The sequence below is a fragment of the Helicoverpa zea genome, chromosome 8 (assembly GCF_022581195.2).
Source record: "Helicoverpa zea isolate HzStark_Cry1AcR chromosome 8, ilHelZeax1.1, whole genome shotgun sequence".
Classification (NCBI taxonomy): domain Eukaryota; kingdom Metazoa; phylum Arthropoda; class Insecta; order Lepidoptera; family Noctuidae; genus Helicoverpa; species Helicoverpa zea.
The window spans coordinates 5,531,899-5,551,887 of NC_061459.1; the positions used below are offsets into that span (position 1 = coordinate 5,531,899).

The 19,989-nt window shown below is 38.1% G+C and overlaps 1 protein-coding gene and 1 long non-coding RNA gene across 2 annotated transcripts; one reads left to right on the top strand and one right to left on the bottom strand.

The window, feature by feature from the left end:
• Positions 1-8,804: 8,804 nt before the first annotated feature.
• LOC124632798 lies at positions 8,805-9,392 on the bottom strand. Its single transcript, XR_006984676.1, has 2 exons — positions 9,227-9,392; positions 8,805-9,009 (listed from the first exon to the last, which is right to left on the bottom strand). It is a non-coding gene; the product is annotated as an uncharacterized LOC124632798 (long non-coding RNA).
• Positions 9,393-12,260: 2,868 nt separating this feature from the next.
• Positions 12,261-17,231, top strand: LOC124632684 (protein krueppel-like). Its single transcript, XM_047167623.1, has 2 exons — positions 12,261-12,297; positions 16,294-17,231. The coding sequence occupies exons 1-2, from the start codon at positions 12,261-12,263 to the stop codon at positions 17,151-17,153; spliced, it is 897 nt and encodes a 298-aa protein (XP_047023579.1). The 3' UTR covers positions 17,154-17,231.
• Positions 17,232-19,989: the final 2,758 nt, after the last annotated feature.

The following is a 19,989-nucleotide window of genomic DNA, read 5'->3' on the forward strand; positions in this document are numbered from 1 at the left end:
TACAACACAACAACCACAAACTCTTGCAAAAATTATCTGTAAAATTATGTTGGTACTTCAAATTATGTTTAACCAAATTCCTTTAAAATGTATTTTATTTGGTTTCGAGTGGATAATACTCGAGTGTTCTATTGAAGTTGTATTTGTAATTCGGCTTGTTAGTCCAGTCAGTGATGCTGTAAGGAACTTTGTCGGCATGTGTACAAGCCCTTCACAATAGTACATGAACGGGTGATTTCACACTCTAGTGGCCCCGAGTAACGCAAGCAAACTATCGCTTCGATGCACTGCGAGACCGCAGAGAATCGTAAGCAAACGAAAACTCACAATCCACAGCCTTAGAACTTACATTTTTGTAACATGAAGAACTTTTATCAGAGGAAAGGGTCCGACATGAATGTCTCCTAATTCTGAATACCTACTTGTAAAATCCATAATTGTTTGAGATTTTCCAGATGAATGTTGTAATTTATTGTTTTCAATTGAGGTTAATACTTGTTTGACTATTCATTCTTAACTTAGTCGAAACAACACATTTACCGGTGCAAGCTATAATGTCAACAGTGATGTCGCGAGGTGTGTGCGCGGTGCATCGCACATCGCACGCGAAGACTTTCGCTCGCCTGCACTCGAGAGCGCGCACACGTGCACATTATGCGTTTCAAAGGATTTTTTACAATAAAACATATGCCGCTTTTTGCTTAACCCACTTTAAGCTCGATTATAACCTTCTTACCTACATTTGCTCCGGTTTTTGTAGAAGTGAAGCCGCGCGAAATGTTACTTTTAACTGCTTTTAACCATTCCTATTGATAAAGGCCGCTTAAGGAAAAAAATGAAAAATTCTTCTGTCGGTAGGTACCATTGACCTATTTCTAACATGATAAAAAAATCTTGAAAATATTAACACACAACATACAGCATCCTACCTACTACTTGATTGGTCAAATGTAGGTATATATGGACCCATAGTCTTGCTACATTTAAGATCTGCGCTTACTTGGAAATTACCATTTCAACATTGGTAAAGGTAAAGAATAAATAATGTTTTCTTTCTTTAAGTGTAGTCGCTCCGCGGACCGTACCTCTTGGTGAACCATCAAAAGATCACTTAAACATTCTTTGATCTTAAATGTGGAGAAAAACATAGAGAGCATCCACCAATAAATAATTTTAAACCTTTAGATATTACAAAAGAATTATTTACGAGTATATTGAGAACACTTTAAGTAAACAGGTTCATTAGTTGATCAGGGATGTTTGAGTAGACAGAAGGGAATCGGAGTGTGAACAAAAACCGATGTGTGACGTGACGTAGTGGTTTTTGTTTATACATGGCTAAGTGTGGATGAGACGCCTCGCATATGGACCCGCAGGAAGAACTCGCGGAATATCGCTCATCTTTTGCTTGTGCAATAATAGCAGGGCTGCCTCTCTACATTTACTGAAAATAATTTAATTTACATACATATTTTCAATATACTTTTTATTGGGTAATGTAATGGTCTGCGGAATTGTTTGAGATCGCTTACTGTATTTGGAACTGCTGATCTACTTCACTAATTTACAAGAAGAACATATATACCTATGTTCAACAATGTTAGCGTGCAGAATCTAGGAAATAAGTTTGAAAATGAGTTATTATTTTATAAATGGTAGTTTTTTGTTTTCATGTAGGTAGGTAACAAACGAAGCAATCGATGTTCACTTATTTGCAAACATGAAATATGATGTAATATCAAACATGGGCATTGCATCAACCCTGGCGGGGTTGCGTCGTATCCCACGGTTGGTGTAACCTGAGTCGGGTGTCCGTGGCTTCCGTCCGGCTTTTAGCGGAGTCTCATCGGTCACCGCGCCCCGCCCGCCCGCGCGCCGCCCATCCATCCTCGCACATATCTAATCAAACAATGTCTGGTGTGCGCTCGTACGCCCACGTACTCCGCGACACTCGGCCGACTCTCACATTCCTGTGAAGCACAGAGAGGCATCAGACAGAATTAGCGCGATGTGTAGGTGTCAGATAGGAAGCTGAGCGCGAGGTGGCCGGCGGGCGCGGGCGCGGACGCGGCGCCTCCTGGGGTCATTAATATTAATTAGGCGCGGTGGTGCCGCCGCTCAGGCTCAATGCGCGGCCTCTTTGCTTCTGACTCGCTGCGAAAATTAATTACTCGCAATCTTTATGTTCCAATTATAAAGGCCTTCGCAACAAATTAAATCTGTCCGGAGCAGGCATCTTTTGAGAGAGGTTTCACTCTCTTTGTGGGCTTGATAAATGTTCCTTTGCAAAAATTCTTTGAATTCAGCAAAAATGTAGATATTTGACTTAATACGTTGAAAAACGAATCTGCGAAAACTTAAAAAGCAATTCAATTATAAAGTTTGAACAATAAGTCGGCAATATTGCTGTAGAAGTTCGTTACTCTGTGAATGTGGACGTATGTAATTGTATGTTATTGAGTGCTCGACATGGGAATAAAAGCGAAACCGATTCTGAATTCCAGCTTTTGCATAAGTGTATACGACTTCCGCGTTCACTGAGCAAAAACTAAATCTCATAGAAAAAACTACAAGTTTCCCTTTCATCGTGAGGCAAAATATTTAACGGCCGTAACCGGATATCTTGCCGTGGCTCTTGGAAACAAAGCAAAAACCACCAACGTGTTATTACGCGAAACCAACATTTAATAAGGCTATTTTTTATTTTGCATTGGTTCTGGTTATCCATTAATTCGCTGTGGGCAAAAAATATTTGGGTGTACGCCTGCGTCGTATTTGAATAGTTGCTTGGCGCACTCATTGTTGTAGGAAGATGCGGAAATGGGATATTTTCTTTCTGAAGAAATATAATATTCTGTGGCTTTATTTTGACCTGATGCAAAAAAATTGCAACCAACAGTAATCATGCAATTTCTGATACTTGTACACATATTGAAGTGTACAGAACATAATAGTTATGTACTTCAAACATTTTGGTTCTCTAAACTCATGGTTCTAAATGGTTATGATATTGCAGAAGTTCAGTTGCAAGGATCAAATTGGAGGATAGAACAATGTTTTAACTCATTCTACAAATCAATCAAAATAATTTCTGGTAAAGATCATGCACGTGTTCAGGCGTTGCTAAAGTTCAACAATATATTTAATAGGTGCCTACCTCGCACAAACCTGCATTGTCCTTTTATGATAAACTTCGACATTGATATAATTTTGAGTGACGTTCGCCCACACAATGGTAAATCTGTATTAAATGCTCTTTTGACACTAATGTTTTCTACGTAACATTGTATTCAGTGTTGTATTGGACAGGAAACGGTTATTAAAAACCTCAAAGGATCGAGATGTCAATTTTGTCGATACTTATATAAAAAAGTGAAGTTAGATCTGAAACACTTTTTATAGGTGCGTGAAACACGCTTACGTGATTTGGAAACTTCTAGCCAAACAATCATTGCAAAAACTGTGATATATGGCAAATAATTATTATTTCAAACAAACAAATTCTGGTATAATTACACTTCCTTATTACCTAATATCCAAAAATATATCTAACGTTTAGAAACAATTACAAATAATAAATACTTTGACTTTGAATTAAAATAACAAATTGTTGAGGTTGCTGCCTCAAAAAACAGAACGCACCAAAATCCTAAAAACAACATAATAACTCTGGGAATTTGTAGTTCTCTATTAATTTGTTAGTATAAAAACTATGTAGAATCGATTTCCTGTCAACAACTGACCAAGCACAAGTGGCAGGAGATGTGAAGCTAAAGATTAATGAATCCACAATTAGATACGTCCGAATTGAAATGAAATTGGACTTTTGAGATCGGAAGTCGTTCAATGGTGCACTATTGATGGATTGTTGCGAATTGTTGAAAAAAGTGCGGCGTCCGCAAACTGTCCCGCAGCTGGCCTTCGATTTGAGTAATCCGATCAATATTTTTTACTTGCTTTTAAGTTTTTTTTAGACATCGGACGTCAATCACATCAGTTCAGTGTATTTCGACGTGTACCAATGGGCTATGTACAAAATATCCACATAGGACATTTTGGTTTATTAAAAGAGAAGTCATCCTTTTGACTTCCTTTAGAACGTGAAATGTCACGGAAGAAAAATCATGTTCAAAGATTTTCCAAAGGAGAGATTTCTGGAGTTGCAGCCACCAAATTGAAAATGGAAACGTCTTTAGCAGTCGTTTGTGTGTTGTATTGATTTGTGTATGAAATTCGACTAGAGGAGGGTTTGCGAGAGGTTACGCAAGGGCTGTTGTGTAGATTGCGTCAAAGGTGTTGTCAGCGGCAGGAGTGAGGGCTATTCGCAGCTCGGCTCTCCGCTGTCCGCTGACCGGGCTACCAACTCTCACGGGTTGTGAGAAATCTAACTTATTAAGTTCCCTTTAGAAATTAAAAAATATGTTTAGGGAAATTTTTCACCAGTCTCAAATTATGTAAAAAATATTATCTGAAGAAGCAAAAAGAAGGTTTAAGCACAAAAACAACGTTTAGCTACATGATTGTAGCCTAGATCCTAACTCTAAGGGGTTGGAAGTTAAAACAATACAGCAAACTAGCTGTTCCCCGCGGTTACACCCTCGTCCCAAGGGAAACTACTTCCCACACCCTGATAAAAAGTGGCCTATGTGGTATTCTGATGTATGTGATATTATTTAAGTTTTATAGTCTGTTTCGTCAAAATCTCTTTAGTAGTTTTCATCCGAAAGAGAATTTTATTGTTACCGGGACCAAAGATGATTTTTCAGCGAATTAAATGAAGACTCTAACAGAAGAATGATTATAAACAAAAAAGCTATTCTCAGACTCGATATTACATATGAGGACAGACACAAATCTGGACACGACCTTAGCACTGCGGGAAGCAAATTGCTTAGCTTACCCTATCAAACCTTTCAAATCGTTGTTTGCAGTTTATTTTGTTTTGGGATACAATACTTTATCGACATATTCAGTGTTTGAGTAGATAAATCAGGAGATTGTTGAATAACTCCTGAATTAGGTATAAAATAGATGTTTTTAAGTACAGTTGGCTGGCTATTCGTTGACTGGTCCAAGAACGACTGTTTGACCCCAAAACTCATACTTTCGGCAAAAAACACCACATCAAAATGTAAAATTCTAATCTTATTAACAATGGGTAGTGTATATAATAATATCTTTTATGCGAACTCGCACCTGGACGTTTTATTTGTTGTCCATGTCCACGGGTCAAAAAATATTCAATAGATACCGTCCAACGGATTCCCGTTACATAGTCCTCGCGTAGGTCACTTTTTATCCACATTTTTTCGTAAAAAACGGCATGTGCTCACAAATTATGCATTTGGCTGCATCACAATAGCACGCGTCATGTCGTGTCGTGTGTGCTGGCACGAGTGCATCACAATTGCATTTTTAAAAAATTGCGATTTGATGTCAAGCTAAGCACCTATTGTATTGTGTGGCGCTCTCGCACCGCATAAGATGATTTGCTTAAAGTTTCATCTTGTGAACTTTCCGCTTTTTAGACTTCGATTAATGTTTTGAATATGTGCGTTTTGTGTACGGATATTCTTTTATGTTTTTAATCGATTTTGAATTGGTGACCTTTCTTCATAGGAGAAGAATTATAATCTTTTTAGCTGTCATCCCGAGCTCTGTCGTGAATATTAACACATAATTATAAAAGTGGATGCTTGTTTGGAAATCGTAAAGTTTATGATTGTTAAGATATTCCTCATGTTTTTCAAGGAAAAGGTTAGACGGAATTATGAAGCTTTGCTTATCGGATCAAGTATATGACATTTACTTTTTTCTTAGTTTACTTTTAGGTTTATGGCTATCCCATTGATGATCAATACACAGATAAGCGACAGGACACGTCCGTTGTTTGCATCAGACAAAGATGAACGCGAACCTATCTAACGTTTGTACAGGGACATTACAAAAAATGTACGTCGATGTTATTTTTGAATTTGTGCAAGGCGTTTGACAGCGGACGAAGAGTCGTGTGATACAAAGGGTGACAGTTTCGACTGGAAGGAGTACGACGGGTCCACAAAGGAGCCAGACATTTGAAAGACGTTATGAATGGGCTGAAAGAAGGAGTGATCGAGCAGTGACCGTCCGCCGGCCGTCCTCCGGCCGTCGCCGGACCGCGGCACAATGCCCGCGCGATACCATTAATCCTTTGTGAACGGAAAATGCTAACATTTACAAATGAACGGTTTACATAATGTACACCTTCTTCCGATCACTGCGGATACAATTCGGATACCTACTACCCGCCGAGGAAATACCTATTGCGCTCAGTTTAAATACGTTATAAGGAATATTAATTTATAGTTAACATAATCTTTAATAAAGACTACAATCTTATATTACAAAAATAATCTTCAAATTATGTGGCTTAATTTTTTTAAAAATGTAGTTTATTTTATTTTATTTATATTTTCTTGTCGGGGGATGATGTTTTCGTGCATTAAAGATAGCGAAGTGATAATTTTAGAGTTTTTTATGGGTATCGACTTTCATAAGTCAAGATGGTCAATATGGAGACGACGCACCTGAAATTAAAGCATAAGTACTTGAACAATTTTATTGGTTATACGACAAAACGATTATTTTAGTTAAATAGTTAAACGTATACAGATATAATTGTGTAAACATCAATCTATTATGTAACAAGAATATGTTTTGTCTGGTAGCCAAATAACACGCAACCGGTCGTAATGTTCAGTTGGGGGAAAACATAAATCCAGCTTTAGCGTTGAAATAAAAAGAGGACTTCTGTAAGTGGGATAGTGTAGGATATAATTCACATTTATGCGGAGCGGCCGACGGTGCGTATCGAGTCGCCGGGATAGTTCGCAACGACAATTCTCCCGGAGAAAAAGGGAATTATTCATCACACCCGGAAGGGGAGAGCCCGTGACGCAAGTATGGAATAGCCACCTGCCGCGCCAAAAACGGCCTATCTGCCATATCTACATCATTGGAATGTGTACTCAATTCCACGTACAATAGAGTCGATATTGTGGTGACTTTTGTCTCCGGTCGGCTATACTGATCAATTCCGAGGGTCCAGTTGACTGTTGCCAGTTGCAGAATCAAAAGTTTAAACGGCCGTCGAGAACAAAGGGCGTTCGGACAGGGCTGCGCGGCTAGGGATAAATATTCAATGCGAATCCTTTGGAGGCGATATTTTATACTTTATTCTTGTTCGATTGTCGCTCTCACCTGCATGATGTAGGCTCTCGTAAAAGCCGAGAATTTTATATGAGAACTTACTTTGCTGGGGTTGAGACGAATAAATGTAACGGATTTATGGATCTTAAAAGAAATCAAAAGAATAGATTACTCATGCTGCCTGAATGCAATCTGTAGTTGAATTTAATTACCGTTTATTGAATAGAATTCGTATGAAGCGAGAGCAATTACATTGTATTTTGTTCCTACTGGTTTTACAACTGACAAAAAGTAATTAATGCGACAAACATCGACAAACGAATCCCTAAAATTGTAAAACTCGACGTTTTGATTGTCGTATTAATGAAAATCGATTTAATTGTAAAATATAAAAACGTAATTAACGCAACGATCACTTTAAACTTTGACACGTTCCATTGAGGTGTCAATCTACTCAAACAAGTTTGTAATCAATCATAAGATTGTTCAACGATATCGGTTCTTGATAAACCGCCCTTCTATTATAATAAAGGAAAACCAGATTTTGTCCAAAGTTTACTAAAAATTTACATCAAAATCGCACACAAACACAAAAAAAAACTGGTAGGAATATACTTCATTGTGTGCGATTGATTCGTAACGGCCGAGCGCGCTTTAATGTGAATAAAAATATTCACAATTTTTGTAATTTCGTCGCTAGCGCACATCTGTCGTTCACACGGAAGGGATCGATTCGCAATTGTACGCAAACAATTGACAAGCTTTACCTATATTGGGCAATCATTAAAATGGCTATTGCCAAAAATATGATTTCCTCAAAACAATATAATAAATGGTGGTACATAAATAATTACCGGCTAACTTTTTGCTTGAAACAGAAGACTTTAAATGTGGCCTTGCTTTTTTATTGCAACCTGGTAATTTTTGTCGATATCCGATGGCTATTGTCCATAATTGTTAACTACTGGTGCAAAAAGTTTTGCAAGGCTTTATCTGTATCGCACAATGCGCAGACGCGTCATAAAGCGTCGCTGTGCCCCAGTTTGCAAAACGGGTATAAAATGTGTATTGTTTCAGATAACAGCGCAATAGGACAAATTACTTGCGCATGTCGGATCACTTTGTTCTGGACCCTTTTGTTTACTTTCGCTTTTAATGCCCGCTTTATGACGTCAAGTTTGCGCGATATTTTACTATGTACATCGTTGTTTCATTATAAAATCTAAAGCACTCGCCGAAACCATTTATACTCTCGATTTTAATTGCTTCAAGCACAAGTCATAGCAATCAGCCGACTTCTTAGAAAACCTAATGGCAATACCAAATGGCAAATCATTAAGTCATACATTTAAAGGAATACAAAGTACAGTGACATAAGTCTGCTAAGAATGTTGCATTACATAATGACAACGAAACAATATTACTGTATGCATCACTATACAGGCATGGTTATCAGTGATAACAGTGCCTCAAACAAAGTGAAAGGGTTATCTGAAGAGCAATGCTTGCGTCGTCCGAAAAAGGGTTCTTTTGTTTAAACAACATTGAATAAGCCTTTCAAACAATACTTACTTGTTTGTGCGAATAACCCCCGAAATAAAAGGAAAGTAAAAGTGTTACACGAATACCTTTTATTTGCGACCAAAGTGATGCGTCCTTGAATTCACTTCGGCAAGGCTTAATTGTGGTTTCTCGTCTTCAAAGAGTTGGGTCCTTTGAAGAGCGCGCCGGAGGATGGGGCGCGCCGGGCTCCTCGAAACAAAGGAATCTCAGCGTTCATTTTCACTCTGGACAGAGGCTTCTTCGTGTATAATGTTGATCCTATAGGTAGCGACGACATTGCTATTTATATCTGTATAGTTCGTAAAGGAAATTTTCATATAATTGAGAGCATGTTTGTCAGCAAGTTTGACGGTCAACTTTGTTTTCAATGTCCCATCTGTCATTAGGCATGTGCGGTAAAAAAAATCCTAAATCAACATTAGCGAGATGGGATCAGCAAACTTCAACTATAATTCTAAATTTAAAGTATATTTACGTTAATTAACGATGTCATACCGATGTTAGATAGCAATGCACCTGCCTTGTTGGCAAACTTAATAGTTTACTGCAAATGTTGAAGGGACAAAGATGTCGTTGTTACCCAATTTATAGTTGCCCTGGTACAACACGGCCGCCTGCCCCCGAAACCGAGGCAAGGTGCCAAGACGTGTGCCAGATAACAGACTTAAACATCCTGACAGATAAGGACCATGCACTATGGAAGAATGAGACAGACACATCGCTTTTTATCTAAAAAAGTTTGTTGCACATAATTTGGACAAACATGTTTAAGCTTTATCACTCTTGTAATAAGGTAGATTATCGTGCGACGTTTCAAGGCACGCGACAGCAGCAGGTGGGAGCACCGCTCTTAAAAAACTAAGAATCTTTTTGGCCGTGCGTCGTATTGTTAAAGAACGGTGTCTTTAGTCTTGTTTGATTTATTGATGCTGATAAGTGCTGCTTCACAATAAAGCCTGTTCCTGTAAAAAATAATTAGAAACATATGTATAAATATGATATAACTTAATTATTTTCCTATTAAATTGAATGATTTGCGGTTTTCATGAAAATGCATCTTGTAACTTACAGTGCTTACACAACTTTGCTAACATCTATGTTAATATTTTTTTTAATTTATAATTATATTAGAGCGAGGATCAATCCGTCATCGAAATAATAATGTAGAAAACACTAACTTATTTTCTTAAGTAAGTAACAGTACATTTTATACTATTTATTTTAAGATTTCTTCTTTGTTAAGTTTGAAGATACAATCATAACATTATCTTTGATTAACAAGATGTAAGCTCACCACACTACTCGTGGACTAGTACATCAAGACGGATTAGCTGAACACCAGTTACCATACATCCACGACGTTGATAGTCTATTAAACCCATTTGTGTCTCTCCGAACGATATAACCCGAAATAACTTCACATAATATTGTCTAAAAAGCACAAAAATCTAAAATAGGTGCAGCCACTCGTTTATTTCCCCGAGTTGGGACAAAAAGCAACAGTGGGGCGGCGCGTGCTCACTAAAATGGTAAAAATAAAGTGGTAAAAATAGCGGGTACAATAAAAATGGTAAATTTACGCGGTCCGCCGTCTATGGTCGACACTTATGCTTTTTATGCGTGTTGTCTTTGGCTAATGATTGCCTCGTGACTGTGCCTGCAAGGCCGGCGGAGAACTTCTGTCGAGCGGGAACATGTTACGCCTACAGCTGTATTACCAAATTAAATGCGCATACAACTATCGTTATCTGCAGTAATTATAGAGTATCAGTTCCTCTTGGCTTGTTCACAAACTCCACGCACAACCACGATGTTTTTTGAGAGACTGGTTAATTGTAAAACACTAGTGATAGCCTACATATAAACGTCATATTGCACCGTTCATGTAAAATTAAAAACCAGTTACTGGACTTTAGACAAGTTAACCTAACCTACTATTTTATACGTATGTATATCACTCGTTTATTTAACTGACTTTTAACTTTAACCAATGTGTATATAATATAATTTATTATGATGTAGCTCTTCTTGTACTAAATTCCTGATTTTTATGAGTAACTGTGGGCTCAGTCGTATGGACTACTTGTCCTTGTAAGGACTTAGTATTTTTATTAGTAGACTTCTTGAAAAATTAATCAAAATATTCACGAACTATTTGATGTTAAGAAATCTACATTATTAACTTAAACATTTATGTACACATAGTAACTTTGTTTTGAAGAAAAAAAATATTTAGCATAGCATTTGAACAATAAGAAAGCAAAATGTTATATCTTAAACCTATTTAAGAAAATCAAGAATTGTTACATAGATGTTCATATAAGTTATAATATAAATAAATAAAACAAAAGTGCCATTAATAATATTTCCGGTTAACTTTTATGAATTTACTTATTTAAATTGTTTATTAAGTAACTGAGGCAACCCAACTTTACAGCTATGTACTATGTGTGTATTCGGTGATTATAAGTCTACAGTACCTGTAAAATTGTGCAAAATAATTAGGATCAATTAAGGAATAGTAAATTTTTGTTTTACATTATAATATCAGCAATGAGCAGCTGATAACAGATCGATAATCGATTTTAATGAATTTTATTTAAATTAATCGTTTTTTTTTAAATAATATTTGGTTCAACAAAACATAAAATATTAATTATACAGTGATTGAAACATGGTTAAAAAAATTATCGTGAAATTTTAAATCAGTCGTCAATAACACAGATTTTTATAACAATTTTCAAAATAAGCTTCATAACAGCTGCATATTATTTAGTATTGTATCCAAGAGAGGTACCTATTTTAAGAAGACAGAGTCGTAAAAACATTAGTTTTTTTTACAATAATGTTTGGTCAAACATTTAGTTACATCTGATTCTGTTTATAAACTCTTTCAAGTTAATTTAACCCAAATATAACTCAGTTGTAATAGCGATCATTATAATAATTACAACCGTAGAACAAACAGTACCTAACAAGATAAAGCTGAGTAGGTATGTTCTCAAATTAGTTGCAGTCAAAGAAAGTACCGGCCGGGGCGCACGGGAGCCGCTCGTAAAACATAAAAAGTGCTTATGTGGCGCTCGCTGCGAGGGCTAAAAAACAACGTCAGGAAGGAACATAATGTAGTAGCGCCCATAAAAAGTGAATGCATTGCGTGCACGTGGAGTGCACCGGGGGGGTGCGCGGGGCGCGGCGCCGCAGGGAGGGGCGTGGGGGTGTGTTTACCGCGCGGAGGGGCGGCCGGCCTAAGCTCGCGCTCGCCGCCGCTACCGCCAGTGTTGTGGTAGGTCACACGGAGCGCGCTCGCACCGCGTGCCCGGATCATTCACGATCGCTACTCCGCGCCGACATAACATGTAATCGGTCTCCAATCAAATATCATCACTTAGTTTTTCTTGACAATTTTACAAGGACTTTAATAACAAGTTGATAGTAGTATAACAACAATAAACTTTTTCAAATAAATCAGTGCAAATAAATGAATTTTGCCGTGAACCTGGAGTGAGATGGCCCTGTCGCTGCAGTCGACGCAGAATTCTAGAGGTTTGTGAAGTTTTTAGTTAAGTGCGCCACACTGTCTCGGTCCGCTGAATCTGGAAGTGCATGTGTGAAAGTTTCAAACGTCCCGGGCGCGGCGTGCGTGGAGCGCGCGATGCGATTGGCCGCCCACACGCCCGCGCTTACCGCACACATGTTTATTTGCATTCGGCGAACTTTGCAGATTCAGTGAACCGTAGGCTGTAGCGAACGCGTAGCCGCGCGCTACGTCTCCGCTACGAACGCGCCGCGTAGTACGTTCTACGAGATTTTAATATACTTTTTTTATTCGAGTGTAATTTACCAGTACCTATATTCGTGTCGTGAATGTTTTCAATTGTTAATTATTACGTAGTTCAAGCTGTTTTTCTATTCCGTTTCCCATCACTTCCGAAATGCAAGTAAAAAAGAAGAAATAATTTAGCAGCTTATTATTTTAAGGTAAATAGATCATTAATATTTGAGATCTACGTTATAATTTCCTAGTATTAATTCAAAGCCTTTATTAACTTATTCAGATAACTGATTATGATTTTTATAATTTGTTCTAGTTAATTAATTGCCTATCTAGTTTTTAAGTCTACATGATTATAGATTATACGAACATAATAATAATTATTGTGTGTCGACTAATGACTTAGTAATTGCGAAACTTTCATTTCTAATAACTACATAAGGCAAGTCGTTAATGCGCCTATTAAGCGCCCGGTTATATTCCGTAATCAGTTAAACTTAACATTACATATAATAAGGTATTTCTTAATTGTTGGAATACAATTAATAATGCTTGTCCGTAATAAGAGGATTGGCTTTCGAGAGTTATGTTCTTTACTGATAGCGCCATCTAGTGGCACTTCTGAGAAACTATTTTTTTCATACATTAATTAATTTATATTTGTGTGCTTACCATGAAAAACATTACCCCTCTTAGTAGTCGGGGGTATTAATTCTTCTTGAACTGTTTTACTTAAATCATACAACTTCATTTGAAAATTTTCCCTTAAGTTTATATCATGTAGCATCATTTTTATGATTTTTTATTATTATGATTTTTATTTACTACATCAAAAACTTCATACCAATACCCACTTACATAAAATAATTAAAAAAAAAACAGAAACTTATTCATATTGCAATCATATTACCTCTGTATGTTGCATACTTCACATTATATAGTTTAGTTTGAGGTTGGTAATCTTTTCTTACAACTGTCATAAACTTAACAACGCCATTGTTTTACTAGTCGGCGGCTTGTTTGATGACATGATATCTTCATTTGTATGAAGCTTGCTAATTCCAAATGTTCATCTAATTGTTTTTATTGCTACCCGTTTGTTAAAGTCATAACTTCTTTTGTCTTATATAGTCTTCCTATATGATACAAAGAAAGGGTAGAACATGTTTTAAATAAAATTATAACATGTTCTTTTTTCAAAGATTCTTTTCGTTTTTATACTCAACACTTGTTACACCGCTTATTATTAAAGTATAGTTAAGTCCAATGATAATTATATTAATACATATTAAACGCACTAAAAGACAAATCATATAGCGATAGCTAATAAAAAATACCAATTTCCTCCTTAAGAAGAAAAGAGTACTGAAAAAGCTTCATACAAAGGTATTTTTAACGTTCCATCGCCAAGGTTAATAAAGTACTCAGAACAGTTAGGGTACTCGTTACGGCTACTGTTATGTCAGAGAAGCCCCATTACAGGCGCGTGTATCGCGCTTAACCCTAAACCGCCGAAACCGTACGAACTCTGTAATCTGTGCGAGCGAGTACGAACCTAAAGCCGGCTGTAGCCGCAGGTTAATCCCATTATATAGCACACCAAGTAATTAGATCACTCTACACGAATATTACGAGGAATTTTCCAAAATTTCATAACAACTAACTAATAGGTAACAACTAATCTCCTCAAATCATAACATGTTTGAGTCAAAGTTTGCTTTAAAGTTAGATCTCATGTCATAAATATCTAAGATCTTAGTAGGATTTTCTATTAATCTAATCTCTATTAATATCTAATCTCTATTAGATTTATCTCTCTATCTAATCCCTTACTAACAAACTGATGTTCAACACGTAACAAGGCAGTAATACCCTAATTACCTTTGTCTACAAGTTGACAATTAATTGTGTAGATATAAATCTGATCTATGAAGTATCTGATGAACAATCTGATCTTTAAGAGAATTCCGTGAGTGCGAGTACGGCACAAGTAGCAAGTGCGTAGCAATAAGGACGTCATTGACACGTCCGTTATCGGGCGAACCCTTACGCAATAATGAGTTATGGAGTGGCGGCCGCAGGCAACTCCATAAAAGTATTGAATATGGGTTATTGACAAATATTTATGGCGTATAAAGAGGGGATAATTACAACTCTTTAGCACATAAAAAGCTCCGTGCGGAAGGGTGCGGCGCGCTGTAAAAATTTATCACCAACATTGTCACCCGGCGGGCCCGGCCGACTAATAAAAATGATACATTATGACACTGCTCTGCACAAAAAACGTACTTAATAAGTAATCGATAAATGTAGCGGCCTATACAATATACAATTATATGCTATGACAAATAGTGTTTGTTTGATGACTGTATTAAACCGATTACGTTATTAAGTAGAAAGCATGATGAATGAACGTCAAGTTTCATTAAAAGGATAAATTTTCTTTATATTATTTCACCGCAAACGAATTTGTGCTGCAAGTTTATTTCTTAACATCTCGTTATATTAAGGCCTACATACTAAATATCTATTTCTTGATCTGTTTTCAAAGTTAATTAGACACAACGTCAGAATACATGATTGGTTTACAGCAAAACGTCAGTATTTACTTATTTAAACTTTTACATCAAGCCTAGATAATAATTCTGATCACATCACGAGTGCGGTTCGCTGTTCGTCCTCCAAACATAACGAAGAATTTTATTAAAAAGTTATGGGATAAGCCTGTACGTGCCGCGCGCGACGCGACGCCTAATCACAAACTTTAAAATTATCTTATACTACAGACTTTTTGTATTTCTCAACACCTAGTTCTCATAGATTTGATTAACAATATGATATATCGTAACAGTAAAAGCAGATATCCTTTGTTATAACAACTGTTCGTTTTAATAAAAGTGTAAGTGCCCCATGTCAGCACTCGCAAACGACAAAATATTTTGCCTTTTTCAATTAAGCGCGATGGCTGAGTCCAGAGCCGGGCCGGGAATTAATTCCACGGCTAAGTAGATAATGTAAGGAGCTCCCTCCTCGTGCCGCCTCTTCACGCCTCGAGGAGAACTTTCAATTATGATTTTGTCTAATTTTAATTAAGTGCTCTCAAAAAGGCTTTTCTTCAACGAAATTAATATTTGAATATAATTTGGGCGGAGCGGGCGGGCGGAGTTTGCCGCTTGAGGAATAATTAATTCCATTATATAGGTAAGTGGTCTGGTCGCTTCTCTCCCCCCGAGCCCGCGCGGCGCCGCGACACTATACAAACTCGTCATACCAAATGATTGCTTTTCACTGCTGACATTTTGAAACTGACAGCTAGTCCGGAAATATTTATTTAGGATAGATAGGTATACATGTAGATCAATCGACAACCTAAGGAAAGTAATTAGATCGAGTTGAAATGTTAACGTTGCGGTGATGCTAGTGTGGCAGCTACAATTTGCGCAACAGGTCGGGGCGGAAGCGACCTGCAGCGGCGTGATTGCGACCAAATGTTTCCTTTACAACGTCTGGTTTAGTTTTTGTTCTATTTTTTGTCCTCACTCGCTGATAAGTATGCTATCGATAGGTTCGACAGTTTTGTTTGTTTAGGTCGAAACTAACTCGTGACGGAAGTGATGGCAACGAAATTATAACTAAGTTTTTTAGGTCTTACACCTTGAGTATTTATGAAAGTAGGCCAAGTTTGTTACAATCACAAACCAATATTTTAGTAGGTAGGTACTTAATTGTGTTAAATCATGTACTAATTTTCATTTGTTTTTGTGTAGGTGTGTCAGTAAGACCGCTGTCAACAATGCGTCAAGAGTCCCTGCCAATGCTCGCCGAGAGGCTGCTGGCGACGCGCGCGGCGGCGCTGGTGGCGGGGCTGCCGGCCGAGCTGTACTCGGGCGCGCTGCTGGCCGCCTGGCCGCCCTCGCCGCCCGCGCCGCTGCTGCCGCCGCAGGACATGGAGCGCGCGCGCAAGCGCCGCCGCACGCCCAAGCTCGACGAGACAGCCACCGCGCCGCCCTCCCCGCCCTCATCAGGCTCATCTCCTGGTGCCGCCGACCCGCCGCGTGATAAACTCTTCACCTGTAAAGTCTGTTCACGCTCTTTCGGCTACAAGCACGTCCTGCAAAATCACGAACGTACTCACACCGGTGAGAAACCGTTCGAATGCGGAGAGTGCCACAAGCGATTCACACGCGACCATCACCTCAAGACACATCTGCGTCTTCACACGGGTGAGAAGCCCTACAGCTGCCCGCACTGCCCGCGACACTTCGTGCAGGTGGCCAACTTGAGGCGACATCTTCGCGTCCACACTGGCGAGCGGCCCTATGCCTGCGCTCGCTGCCCAGCGCGCTTCTCCGACTCCAATCAACTGAAAGCGCACGCTTTGGTACATGAAGGCGATGCGCCATTCGCGTGTCGTTGCGGTGCTCGCTTTAGGCGGCGGCAAGCTGCCGCCCTGCACAGATGCGCCAGCAGCAGCTGCGAGCCGGGCACGCCGAGCCCGCCGGCGACGACTGCCCCCGACTGGCGCTGGGACGAGTGGCCCGAGCAGACGGAGCCCGAGGACCTGTCGCTGCCCCGGAGGCCAGCCACGCCAGACTCTCCCACCGACCTCCGAGTCCACTCCGCGTAGTGGGCGCGCGCCCCCGCGCCACGTGCGCCGCTGAGCCGGTATACGAGTTCCTCCCGCGTAGACCCCGCGCTGCCGTCGCCCGCCGACGCCGATGCTCTTCGCCGTTTGTTCTGGAGACGCTCGCACTCTATTCTTTGATTCTATGCAAAATCTTTTGAAGAAAAAATAATTATGGCTGTTCTGAATACGGTAACATTTTTTTGTGATAGGTAGATTTTTTTTTGCATTTCTTAGAAAGACTACTGCCGTAATCTTGTTAGGTAGTCGTCTATTATTTTTTACGATTTTGCATTTGCAATGTTCACCATAAAAAGTAGTTTTTTCATCCATGTTACAGTTTAGAAGTTTATTGTTGTACTATTTTGCATAATCGCAAGGCGAGGTACGGCAAAAACGGCCACGTTTTGTTCTTTTGTTTTGCAACATTGCTAAACACCTAAAGAACATATTGCACAAAAGATATTTTTAGATTTATTGGTATTGGCCATTGTTTTGTGATAAAAACTACGAAAAAAATGTTCGCAATGCTTGACATTATTGATTTTCAATCGATGTCCTCCCTCGCGCTTAACGAACGGAAACTGGAATATGGTCTAGCCGGAGAAGGTCGCGACATTGCCTCATTATTTCGGCGACAAAGGCTACTTCACAAGCGGTAATTATTACGTATTGAACTCGATATCGAGTTCCGTCTGACAAAGCTGTTGCCATTGTGCGAGCCCCGATCCGTAGCGACTCGCGATAACCGGTTCCTAATCACTCTTTTATATATATTTCTCAAGTTTTCATTCAATAGCTCTTTGCAAAGTTTACACGAGTTTTAGTAAAATATCTAATAATAGCATTACTGGTTTCGAATGAATGATACGGGATAATTGTATAGAATCATTGGAGCTTTGTAATTAAGAATGTAAGCGAGGCAGTCTCCGAAGAGCGGGAGCGGCGCCGGCCGGACTGACCGCACGCACCGTGCTTCTGTACATAATGCTGTCTCTTACAAGATTATTTATTATTTATCGATTAGTTTGTAGTCGTTGCGATATCTTTACGATATCTTATCTAAATATGGTATTGTTAATATACGTGTACATATTTATGTCGTGTTACTTACCGTACGTTGTAGAGAAGTTGGTGTCTCGAAAATTATATTTGAAATTATTTAATTCGATACCGAAGCATCTCACAACGGGCTGTGCTGGATTGATATAGACACAAGTAAAATATGTGTTAATAGTGGGGCCATGTGTACAATGACTGGATATCGTCTAGGTGAATATTTTACGTGTAGTTGTAAGGCAACAGTCAAAAATATTTAAAGTGTTGTACATATTCTTAGTGTTAAATTGTGATGATGTCGTTGTGCACATGGCCTCTATGTTATTGTGTTCTCATTTGACACGAGAGTATTGAGCATGATTGCAATCTGTTCTACGGGTATTAGTTTCCTACTAGATGTAATGTTTTATTTTCTATGTTTTAAATTAATTTAATGTCATAGTAGTTGTTCTGAATGTTTTAGCGCACATGATTTATAATATCGTAAGTAATGATATAGTTAGGATGTACTGTTTGTTGATTATTATTATTTTATTTTCTTTAGTCATGTTCGAAATTTAGGGTCTTAGGGTAATCAATGTAGGAGTAACGTATATTTTTTTCCAAAGAAATTATTGGTACAAATATAAATGTGTACAAATTTAATGATAAATTTCAACTAGAAGTCGTAATTTCATGTTGCAATGTTGTAATATTACGGTAGTTAGTGTAAAGTTAGGCGGGTCGCCATTATCTACCTCATTTGACTACGGTTAACACGCCAGGGTAAAGAGCCAAAGTTCTTGGAAATATTTTCTATAGTTTATCTCTGAGGAGATAACGTACAAGTGACAGGATCGTGTATATGTTGCACCGCGTCAACTTAGTTTGAGACTGATTTTTATTCGTTATGTTGTCTGCTGCTCGGCAGCCATGAGCACTTGCCATCACACTCACGTGTATGTTTGTGCTTCTTACTTTTAAATACACAAAAGCAAACATCTCTGTATATCTATCGCTTTTCCTGAATTAAAAAAGCGACATGTACAACAAGATTACAAGAGGCACATTCATACACGCAGTGAAATGGAAGCAATTAATTTGAGTTCCTATTTAATTAAATATTTCGATGTGTTGTTTTGCTTAATATTGTTTATAATGATTAGTTAGCGATGTATTATTCAGTGCCATCAAAACTCAACACAGACCAAACCATAGAACAGCACTATAGTATTGATGTTTCTGTAATAATCACAAACCGATCTACCTCAATAAATCGAGATACAGGTATTCTTAAACATTCATAATAATTAAAATTAATTCAGAACTTATACTGTACTTGTACAAAATATAATATAAGATATAAATGTGACATAATTACGATACGATGATTATATATGTATTTCTTTATCAATGTCCAGTACATAATTATTAAAATAAAGAGATGTTTGTTATTTAATCCTTTTTTTTATTTTTTTCACTACGTATTTATCCAGTGATACATACAATATTTATGATACGGAAAGGAGTTATTGAAATGGGAGCAAATCATAAAAGTGGACTTCCTATTATTTTTATATCGACATCATTAACGATTGAGAAAATTTACAAATACAAAACGATTGAAGTTTATATTAAGTGATCTATCTACCAATAAAGAAACAGAGCAAGAGTTCAATAAAACTAATGTGTTGTTAGTGTGCGATAGGCTGGCAGTATCTACTAAGTAAGAAAAGTGTAATTTATCTAAGATCGGGCGTAAGTAATGAGTTGTCGCACTAACACACTCACATCTCGGCGG

Excerpts from the sequence above, each read along its gene's own strand:
- LOC124632684 (XM_047167623.1), top strand. The coding sequence starts at position 12,261 with ATGGCCCTGTCGCTGCAGTCGACGCAGAATTCTAGAG. Across the intron at positions 12,298-16,293 it reads GTCGACGCAGAATTCTAGAG|GTGTGTCAGTAAGACCGCTG; the intron begins GTTTGTGAAGTT and ends GTTTTTGTGTAG.